Below are 11,307 nucleotides of genomic sequence, written 5' to 3'. Positions count from 1 at the left end.
ATCAACAACAAAATAAATTGCACTTACTCACTAAGAATAGCAATGGGATTATTTCCATCATCAACAAGAGCAACACTAGTCTCCCCACTAAAGCTCCCGCTATGCATAGGGTCTTGGGAAAGTCCCCACCACAAGAGTGTATTGTACGCAGCCTTGCCTTGCATTTCTGCCAGAGACTGCTTCCGAGGCTTGAACTCATGACCTCCTGGTCACATGGCAGCAACTATACCAGTTACTCCAAGGTATGAAACTCGCAAAAAAGTGATAATTTAGACACGTAAATAAAACAAGTGATCGTTAAGGTATGAAACTCGCGAAAAGGTGCATTCTTTACCATTAACTAACAACCAAAAAAAACAACATCAACAACAAAACAAACTCCACTTACTCGCTAAGAATAGCAATGGGGTTATTCTCATCATCAACAAGAGCAACACTAGTCACCCCACCAATCTCATCCTTCTTCAAATCATCAATAGCAAGCACAATTGGAACAGACATGTTAACAAAAGATCCATCATCAATACGTATACAGTTAAAATGTAGTGTCTGTAAGTACTCATTTTCTCTCATAAATCCTTTCAATGGACTTGCCCATCCTTCACTTAACACATGTACCCATTCAATATCAATCTTGTTAACCTTAATTTGTGGCAATTTATTTGCTTCTTCTCTCTTCAATTCTCTTTGTGATTCTTCAATGAAGAGTTCAATGAGTTTGCCTCCATCAGGTTGGATCAATGAGACGGAATGGATTCGGGTCGACCCGGAATTCATGATTGACCCTGTTGAGAGAGGTAACAAAGAAAGCAAAATGAAAAAGAATAAAGAATTAACAACAACGTGTGTAGCTATTTGTTAAACTTATGTTTTTGTTTTGTTAAAATGTGGAAAATGTGTGTAAATATATGTACTTGTCGAAATTTACATTAGGCACCTTGAACTTTATAGGTTCTTATAACCCCTAAATTATTTTTTATCATATTTAACTGGCATATATTTATCTACTTGAACCACATAGTTGACGCGTGAAATATACGTGCTCAATGTGCGTAAAATACACGCAGTGATCCAAGAGACAAATATATGTCAGTTAAATATGGTAAAAAATAGTTTAGGGGGTCATGGGATCCCTGCAAAGTTCGGTGTGCGTAAATACAAATTTCGATCAAGTATAGATATTTTTCACACATTTTTCTCTTTATTTTTCTATCTTTGTGTTTGGTTTTTCGAAAGTCATATTGGAGCTCGATTAAATTTAAGTTTATGCGAGGTGAGTCTTTCTTGCTTGGTGTGTGATGTTTATGTCGATGGATTTTTTTTATGTGATACTTGTATTGGAGTTCGATTAATCTAAATATGTGTATTGAAAGATTTGTTTATTTGGTGTTTAGTATTTGTATTGGTTGTTTTTACTCGATATTTTGATATTCATATTGAAGTTCAATTACATTGCAAATTTCTCACTTGTGTCTTTAGCTCCTTCGGGGCCTCTGGCTCAGAGGCGGGTGAGGGTGCTGGAGGAAGGGGCTTCAGTTTAACTGATTTATTTAAAAATAATTTTCCTGTAAATTTTGAAGTCGATCTCAATCAAACGATCCCAGACTCTCCCAATCTTGAGAATGCACGCAAAGTCGATCTCAACCAGACGGTCCTAGACTCTCCCAATCTCGGTGAATCCACACGGGCTTCTATTACTGAGTCTTATCATCCGTTACAGGAGGATGAAGAGGAGTTAAGAAAGGTCAATGATCGTCTTTCTTTCTATACTTTCAGGTGTCCCCTGTACGAGTATTTGCTCTGATATTATTGAACCCAATTTCAAACTGAACTAAATATAGAGGAAACCCTTCGTTTCGGACAGAGTGCAAGACGCGTCTCTTTTTAAGAAAAGGCACTAGACTACGTATCTATAATGAAGTTCGATAATTTATAATTAGTCAAACTTTTCTATGTTTTGTTTTTTCACCTTGTGATCGATTTTCGAGAGACGATTGGAACTCAATTAAATTTAAATTTGTGCAAGACATGTTTTCTCACTTGATGTGTGACATTTAGATTGTTAGTTTTTATTTGGTATATGTATTGAAGCTCGACTAATATAAATATGTGTTTTGCAAGGTCTTTTTATTTAACGTTCGATATTCATATTAACGATTTTATTAAGAAATATGTGAAGTTAACAAGATCCACGTAAAATGAAACGAAGAGAGTACACATAGAACTTTCGAAAACAACTAAATTAACTTCTATTTTCTTTCAAAAATATATATTATTGAGTGTTAAAGAAAATTTACATTTTAAAATGTGATACAAAATTGCTAGAATGTGTAATTTTGCAAGAATGTACAAAATACACGTAAATCGCAAAAACATTGAATGCGATTTACATTAATATTGCCACGTGTCCAAAATAATTTTAAGGCCATGCTTTGCTTCACATTTCAAGACCCATTTTTGTATTATTTTAAAATCAAATACTTTCTCCGTTTTATTCACTTGATTTTTATATGAAAAATAATTATTATTTTTTTATTTGTCTAATTTTATAAAATAAGAGAATTTCGATATGTTATTTTATATTGTTAATGTGAATTTATTATATAAAATAATAATAATCTTATAGTATGAAAATATCATTCAGAAGTCGTTTGGTCTCTCGAGATTAATTTAAAAGAGGAGTTTGTCTTATGTTTGATTTAGACAAACGGCATGAAATAACATATCCTGAGATCAGTTATTTCAAGATTATAATATTTTTGTTATTCCTCTTTTAAAGGGTGTAATAACTACAGCAAAAATAATAACATATTTAGTATATTCTCACCAAATGGGGTCTGAGGAGGGTAGGTGTACGTAGTCCATACCACTAGTTAAATGTGAGATAAAGAGGTTATTTCTGAGAGACTGAGGGTGGAATAACTAATTCGAGATAACTTATTTTTCAATCAGGGGATCATTTTATACGAGGGATAATGATAACTAATTCAGAAGATGAGCCTATACCATGTCTGATTGCGATAAAATATATGAGATAACTCATCCAAAAATTAATTATTTTGAGATTATAATATTTTCTTATTCTTGTGTAAAGGTAGAATAACATAAGATAACTAATTTTGAGATTAGTAATTCCGGATAATTTGTTTTCCAACGAAACAACCCCTAAAGGATAACAAATGGAGCTTAGTCGCAATATAAATACGCTGATAGTCAACTCCATCTCCACCACTCATATACACGTTTCCCTCCACTTTACCACTTCCCAAATTCTCAAAAAATCTCGGCACAATTCCCAATAACTCCGGCGAGAACCACCGGGAAATATGCCCGCCGTAATGAAAGTCAACGCCTTCGCCGGAGCTGGAGCTAAGTACTCGAAGGTTTTAGGTTTGGTTGCTATTTTAGTATTCAGTTTCGTCGGAGAAATCTCGGCGTTATCGGTGACGGTAAATGACGTGGAGTGTGTTCAGGAATACGTGTTGTATGAAGGCGATACGATTTCGGGGAACTTCGTTGTTGTAGATCATGATATTTTCTGGAACTCGGATCATCCCGGCATTGATTTCACTGTATGACCTTTTTGTCCTTGATGTTTTTGCTTGGTTGTTTGTATTGTGAGGTTAGTTTAGTCTTTTTATGAGTTGTGAATCGGAGGTGAAAGTTCACGTAGTCGATCAACTGAACTACTAAGATTTTGACACTGAGCTATTAAGATTTCTCGAGGTTAGTTTAGTCTTTTTATACGATGTGAATCGGAAGTGAAAGTGCACGTAGTCAATCAACTGAACTATTAAAATTTCTCAAGGTTAGTTTAGTCTTTTTATAAGATGTGAAAATTTACATAGTCAATCAATTGAGCTACTAGTTTGTTTAGTTTGATTGTTGCTAGATCATGATATTTTCTGGAACTCGGAGCATCCCGGCATTGATTTTACTGTATGAACTATTTTTGAAGTATAAATGTTTGATCTTTGTGCTTGGTTGTTTAAATTGTGAGGTTAGTTTAGTTTGATTGTAGCTAGATCCATTTTAACTGTAATGTTTGACAAAAGATTAACTAATTATCATCTGTGCTAATTGGTAGTTGACTCAGCTCTAGCTTACCGAGGACATGACCTTAAATAGAAGATTATGGAGGATATGGATTAATGTAGAGGAGTAGTTAGGTAGTTGAGTGTTATCTCACTTAATCTTTCATACTAGTAGTCGTAGTATTACTTTGTGCATTTCCTTTTATTCCATTTCTGTTACTATATACTGTTTCTAGCACTTCAGTTATCATATTCTTTTGTGGTATACTTATCCATTTGCAGTATGCATTGTCATGTTTCTTTTTTCAGCTGTTTTGTAGTGCTTTTCATTGAGCCGAGCGTCTATCAAAAACAACCTCTTTACCTTGTAGAGAGTAAGGTTTGCACACACACTACCCTCCCCGGCCCCACCTTATGGGATTATAGTGGGTTTGTTGTTGTTGTTGTTGTTGTTGTTGTTTCTAATTGGTAATTTACTTGAAAACTGCCTGGCATTGTTACATATTGTCCTCTTAGGGTGTGTTTGGTACAAAGGAAATACTTTCCATGGAGAATAGTTTCCTAGAAAACATTTTCTAGGAAAACAAGTAGTTTCTTACTTATTTTTTTGTGTTCGGTATGCAAGTAAAAACTATTAACATGGAAGTATTTGTGTATATCTAAAACAAAACTGAGGATGGGATGGGTGTGGGGGTTCGGGGAGGGCAAGAAGTGGTCTTAGGGTTTGGTGGTGAGGAGACAATGCCACTTTCATTAGGAAAGTCACTTCCCTTATTTTCAAGGAGCTTATTTTCCTAAAGAAAATATTTTCTAAATTTTTTGATCAATCGAACACAAGAAATTAGGAAAACATTACATACCGAACACATACTTATAGTGTCAATGGAATACTTCCTATGCTCTCCTCTCCTTAGAGTTCTTCTGAAATTCCATCTTAAGAGTATCTCTATGACAGTGGCAAACATCAGCCAGTTGATACCGAACAATTTCCATCAATGTGACTATCTTTCTCTTTCCCAACCCTCAGGTTCTTCCCCACATTTAAATCTAGAGTCAAACTTGTTTGCAACTAATGTTTGATCCAGATTTGTCTAGCTAACGGGCTTGACTAATAAGAAAGAAAGGGTCTTTCCTTAGTGAAGGCATTCTAAAAAAGGCATATTTGCAAGAATCTTCTAGATGCTTCTTACTAGATTTCGCTATGAAATTCTAATTTGACAGTTGAGGCACTTCCCTTTGCAATAATGGCAGAGATATACTAGGTATCTTTTCATATGTGCCCTTTTTCTAAATGAAAAAGTGGATCTTCTTTGATATCATCTTTGACTACACTTTTAACATTCCTTGAAGAACGCAATAAGAAACCATCAAAAGCTTGGGAACTTGGCACCAACACAATTCCTAGCTACTTCCTCATCCTTCCATGGAAATTTCCTCTCATACTGATCCCTCCTCATCTCTTTACCCATAATATATTGCTAGTCTACACCCTCCGCTGTAGGACTCCGAACTTACCCTCCCTAAATGTTGTGTATAGGAGCCTTCATTTTCTTCCCCGCTCCTCTTCTCCCTCAAACACTAATCCTTATATGTTGCCCTCCAAAAGATTTTGCGTGCAATTTATTTATTTTAACCACATCAACCTTGACTTTTGCCTACAACTAGTATCCAGAGCAATTATGATTGGATCATAAAAAAAACTTTTCTTGTCATATAGTTTTGCTTTGTTTTCAGATTTGTATTTGCTTTTTTCACCCGCTTTAGATTAGAGTGGTGAGAAAAAGAGGTTCCCTTAGCTTTGCATGTGCGTATTCTTCTTCTTGATCAGACATGTAGCTACAAAGATCACTTTTACTCGGATTTGATATAAGAACAAAAGAAACTGAAGGAGAGCTCCTCGAGTCGAATTTTTTTTATAGGCATATGGAATGAAAGTTGCAGGGGAGAATATTTTTCCACAAAAAGTATTTGTTTGTTCAAGGTTTTTGTTGTGTTTATTGTCAAAGTTTACTTGGAACGATCATGATTTACAGTTTTACAGTAAGGCTAGCAAATAACTTATTCTCTCCTTCCCACGATGATGTTTAAGATGGAGATCATTAGAATGGAGGAAAGTGTGTATTTCTTTGAGAAAATAGACATTTCGACAGTAGTCTTCTTTCTAGGACTTCGTCTGCTAGTAAATAATATTCAGACATTTTGATAGTAATCTTATATGTTTTTGTCTGCTACTAAATACTAACACGAGATGCTTTTATCAAAAAGCTGCATCGGTTTTACTACTCTACATTGTGGCCTACCACAACAAACCTCAAAAGCCCCCTCCTTAAAAATCATATGTTGCATTTTAACTTCTAAGATATTAACTTTTGCTATCCTTTGTAATATAAACTGCATCTGCTTGATGCCTTATCAATGCATTTTCTTACTTTACTCAAAAAAAGAACAACTTCTACGATATTAAAAGACGAGCAATGAATGATTTTCCTTCGCTAAAGCCTCCTAATACTTTTTGTGTGGAAATTTTTTTCTATTAAATAAATTTGACAGCTATAATTCTATATCTACGAACTCTACGATTCCCAGATTTCTCATTGCTTAGGTATGTGCTCTGCTTCTGCAAGCTTGACCTTGGACTGACCTATGAACTTCTGCCTATTTTTGAGTCCCTATTGGTCAAACGGAGCTATCTCATCTGATCCAAGATACCAGAGAAGCTCAAGCATTATTCATAAAATAAATGTTTGGATTAGCTAACTTCATTTAGATTTTATTTGTATGATACTCTCTGAAGGGACCGCCCTCAGCTAGGATTGACCCTCACATTCGATGTAGCATAGGACTTAGCATTTGTCTCACTCAGCCTAGATGCATCACTGAAACAAACTTTCAAGCATCCATTGCTGAGCAGCGAGATTATGAACTCATACCTATTGAGGCATCTTGCACATAGTAGTACCACTTAAGTAGTGTTTTTGTGTAGTTCCAGGTTGCATGCTTTACAGAAAAATTCAGGTTGCAGCACTGTGCCTCTCCTTCATCCTCAATGAACCTCACTTTTTTCTTTTGGAGGCTGTACCTCTACCTGTGACTTCGGAAGACATGCCCCAACTATACAGCTACTGAATTCTTCTTCACAATCCTTATTCTTCTCCTCTTTCCACCTCGTGCCTCGTATAGCCTCTTCCGCACATTTTAAAACCCATTGGCTCTTCCATCACAAAAAAACCCATTAGCTCTTTTATGCGAACATTATTTCCAACCATCAACATTCCCAATCAATCTACCATATCATCACGGATTCTATAGGCTGCTTTCATAAACCTGAAAGGTCTTCAATGCACTGAGTCAGGTATATCATATATCTTCTAAAACCAATAATGCAACAATGATAGAAATGATGAAAGCAAATAAAAGATAGATAGAGAGGCAACAATCTTGAAAATAATTTGTTACTTGTAAGTGGTTTTTTCGAGCGGATGTGCTCTCTCGCTGTAGGGACAGCAGTGGAGCTGTGGGGTAGATGTGATAACTTCAATCCTCCTAGAACATCATATTACACCCAACCTCCCCCACCGCGGCGGGTCATTTTTTCATGTTCCATTGCAATCATGGTACCCCCTGTTTGTAAAGCATATGTGCACACCTACAACTCTAATTTTGTCTATGAATTTCTCTGTTTTCTAAGTCCATGTATAGCATGTGTACTTTGTTTTGATAAAGATATTTTCATTGCTGGAGCATAAGGATATGTGTATACTTGAATTAAAAGTTTATAGAAGTTGTATTAAAATAAATTTAGCAAAAAGATTTCTTTTTTATTGTTAAATTTAGTAATTATATTTCTCATGACACTTGCAATTCATGGTGCATAACAACATTCTATCCACCCTCAACTCACAACCTGTCGTGCATAACAACATTCTATCGCCCATAAATGAATATGATAGTCCTTTGTGCTCATGACAACTGATGGAAACTCAACATCTCTTACTCTTAGTGTCAAATCAGTTTCTAACTCATTGCCATTTCTTGGCATGGCTGATAATGTGATATGGTTCCAATCTAAGTTGCTCGAACTTGGGCGCAAGAGTCCGATATGGGTGCGGATCTAGAGGTCGGATCCTTCATGATCTCAGTTTTAAAATTCGGGGATATGGATCCAGGTATGGCTGTGGGTGTGGGGGATTCGGCTAAAGTTACTTCAAATATCTAAAAATACAGTTATAAAACCTTAATTATGAGATATTATGTGGAAAACTTGAGGGAAAAAATATTGATCAGGAGGAGAATCCTTAAAGGAGATTAAACATAAAGCAGTAACATAAAAATTTCTATATTAAAGGTATTGCATTTTCTTCAGTTTCATGGTAACTTTTGTCTTGATTATCAAAATCATCAAAACTATCTGGACTTTCTTTGCCGATCTTGGTCAAAGTGCCCAAATTAGTTGACCAGATCAGGTACGGATCCCACACCCCCACACCCATGTCGTGTCGACACGGGTGCGGTACCGAAAGTGAAGAATCCGAGTAACTTAGGTTCCAGTGATCAAAAAATAAAGTGTGTTTGGATTGACTTATTTTTTAGGTGCTTTTGGCTTTTAAGCACGTTTTTATTATTGGAGGTGTTTGGCAAAAGACGCAAGGTGCTTTTAAGCACTTTACTTTAGGCGTAAAAAAAGTTAAAAAAAATAGCCAAAAGCCAAAAGGTTGGTTGCTACGTACTTTTGGCTTTTAGCGTCTCACTTAGAAAAAACTAATCCAAACACCCCTTAACACAACTTATTGGACTTCATAAAGGAATTGACCAACTCACCTTTTATGTTACATATATTCATGGCTTCAATTTAGTCATGAAATTAAAATGTTGGAGATATGCTAGAAATGAGAGTATTTTACATAAACAGAACACACAGTACTTTTTTCAAACAGAACGCAGAGTACATTTTTTTTTCTTTTTGACTGCGCTCTCTCTACTGCTACTTGGAGAAAAAGATATTACAAGCCAACATATGTTCCTTTTACTGAGCCTTTTTACTCATGCAGGTGACATCACCTGCAGGAAATGTCGTGCACACGATGAAGGGATCAGCAGGTGATAAATTTGAATTCAAGGCCCCAAAGAGTGGGATGTTCAATTTCTGTTTTCGTAATCCACATTCATCGCCAGAAACAGTATCGTTCTACATACATATTGGACACATTACCAATGAACATGACCTTGCCAAAGATGGTTCGTCTTCTTTGCTGTAGTATCGTTCTTCTGTGGCTAGGATTATCAGTTACGCATGTTAGATATTCTATTCGTCCATTCCTCTTTAGATATTCTATTCGTCCATTCCTCTTTGCAGAACATTTGGACCCCATCAGTGTCAAAATCGCTGAACTAAGAGAGGCATTGGAGTCAGTTACAGCAGAACAGAATTACTTGAAAGCACGTGATTCTCGTCATCGTCATAGTGAGTCTTCAATCTCTTCCTCGATAGAGAACTTCATTGTAGAAAAATGTTTACCTTTCAGCAGTCGTCCCTACTTTATCACCTAGATTGGAAGTGTTGCTTTCTAATGAGATATTTCTCAATAGAGGCAGCTATTTCTTTTACGTTTGGACTAAATAATGGTTAATTCTTAAATGGTCACATCAACCATTGGCCGGATAAGGACGTTTATGCCAATACTGTTGTCGATAATAAGTCGTAACATGTTCTTAAAACACTAACATCTGATGGCTTTTGTTGATGATAAGTCGTAACATGTTCTCAAGACACTAACATCTGTGGCAATCACTTGTTTCAGCAACCTATTTGGTTTATTAGAATATTGTGAGTTACACCCGAGGCAGTAGCTAGTGGTCACGAGGGTTTCCTAGTAGAGGGAGATGACCACAAGCTGGCCCCGACACCTAAGTTAAAGACAAAAGAATATTATGAGTTGCTCGTTCGTGTAGATCGAGATAGTAAGCAACGAGCTGGTATTTAGACAATGCTGATAATTGCTGGAAATCAGTCTTCCGCTTTTTGTATATTTTCGTTATATGTATCTTGGGTTGAAATTTTATCCCAGCACTTAAAAGGTTTATTTCTCCGATTCTGATAATGAATCTTTCGAATTAGCTTATTGACTCCACCAACAGTACTATAAGAATCAGTATTGAACATCCCACCTGTTAGGGGTCGTTTGGTAGGTGGGATAAGGATAACTAATCTCGGGATTAATTTAGAAGAGGAGCTTATCCCATGTTTGGTTGGGACAAAATGCATGGGATAACTCATCTCGGGATTATAGGGTTTTTCTTATCCCTCCTTGAGGGTGGGATAATTAATCTCGGGATAGCTAATCCCAAGATAACTTGTTTTCCAACCAAACGACCCCTAACTGTACAGGATCCATAGCAATAGCCTATTTTGGTTTAATCATTTGTTATTGTATTGTTATCCTGGAGCCTCGAAGGAAAGAAACTAATCGTTCTTTGCTTTGACCTTGATGAAATATTTTTAACGATTACATTTGTGACTTCCACAGTAATAGAAATACATGTCTTACCGAGACAGAATTTGAACTGTTCTTTTTAACGCGCATGTTCTCTGGTGCAGCTAATCAGAGCACACGGAACCGTGTTATATTCTACACCGTTGCAGAGTATCTTCTGCTAATATTAGCAAGTGGACTTCAAGCGATGTACATTCGAAGCTTATTCACTAAGTCCATCGGTTATAATCGTATCTGATGACGAACGTTGCATGTCCTTTCCCCGGCTTCGTCGTATGCTGAACTTGACTAGTTGTATTACCAGATTTTAAGTTTCTCAATATGATGTATGATTGTATGTACATTCTAAATGTACTTTGGAGTTTGGATCTAGTTCTCAATAAAAGAAATTGATTTATTGTTCTCATGTTTCCAATATTACGACTTTGTTTACTATCCTTTGCCTTGAGCCGGGGGTCTTATCGAAAACAACCTCTCTACTTCCTCGGAGGTAGCGGTATGGACTGCGTATATTTTACCCTCCCCAGACCCCATTAGGTGGGAATACACTGGGTTTTTTGTTGTTGTTGTTGTTGTATGTGACCAATATATATTGACTTATTACATCAGTACAAATTTTGAAGGGGAAATGTAAGATAAGGATGTGTATAATCGACCTTTTTGGTTGGTCCTTCCACGGACCCCACATATAGTGGGGGCTTTCGTGCGTTGGACTTCCCTTTCATAACACTTTCACGGATCGTTTGTCAAAATCATAAGTTTTTAAAAACTCAAACTTATAA

General features: G+C 36.2%; 2 protein-coding genes across 2 annotated transcripts; one reads left to right on the top strand and one right to left on the bottom strand.

Moving 5' to 3' along the window:
* Positions 1–27: 27 nt before the first annotated feature.
* LOC107868476 (ATP sulfurylase 1, chloroplastic) lies at positions 28–873 on the bottom strand. Its single transcript, XM_047410489.1, has 2 exons — positions 389–873; positions 28–205 (listed from the first exon to the last, which is right to left on the bottom strand). The coding sequence occupies exons 1-2, from the start codon at positions 775–777 to the stop codon at positions 196–198; spliced, it is 399 nt and encodes a 132-aa protein (XP_047266445.1). The 5' UTR covers positions 778–873; the 3' UTR covers positions 28–195.
* A 2,228-nt stretch (positions 874–3,101) lies between these two features.
* Positions 3,102–10,929, top strand: LOC107868477 (transmembrane emp24 domain-containing protein p24beta3). Its single transcript, XM_016715174.2, has 4 exons — positions 3,102–3,572; positions 9,083–9,269; positions 9,388–9,495; positions 10,630–10,929. Exons 1-4 carry the CDS (start codon positions 3,327–3,329, stop codon positions 10,761–10,763), a joined length of 675 nt encoding a protein of 224 aa, XP_016570660.1. The 5' UTR covers positions 3,102–3,326; the 3' UTR covers positions 10,764–10,929.
* The last annotated feature ends 378 nt before the right edge of the window (positions 10,930–11,307 follow it).

The sequence above is a fragment of the Capsicum annuum genome, chromosome 4 (assembly GCF_002878395.1).
Source record: "Capsicum annuum cultivar UCD-10X-F1 chromosome 4, UCD10Xv1.1, whole genome shotgun sequence".
Taxonomy (NCBI): Eukaryota; Viridiplantae; Streptophyta; class Magnoliopsida; order Solanales; family Solanaceae; genus Capsicum; species Capsicum annuum.
The sequence above is the reverse complement of the archived record's forward strand: the minus strand, read 5'-3'. Positions and strand labels throughout refer to the sequence as shown.

What these genes read in the sequence shown, in the direction of transcription:
- LOC107868476 (XM_047410489.1), bottom strand. Translation starts at nt 777, where the DNA reads ATGAATTCCGGGTCGACCCGAATCCATTCCGTCTCATTGATCCAACCT.
- LOC107868477 (XM_016715174.2), top strand. Translation starts at nt 3,327, where the DNA reads ATGCCCGCCGTAATGAAAGTCAACGCCTTCGCCGGAGCTGGAGCTAAG. An exon ending in ACATGACCTTGCCAAAGATG is followed by an intron (nt 9,270 to 9,387) that starts GTTCGTCTTCTT and finishes TCCTCTTTGCAG; the next exon opens with AACATTTGGACCCCATCAGT. An exon ending in TGATTCTCGTCATCGTCATA is followed by an intron (nt 9,496 to 10,629) that starts GTGAGTCTTCAA and finishes TCTCTGGTGCAG; the next exon opens with CTAATCAGAGCACACGGAAC.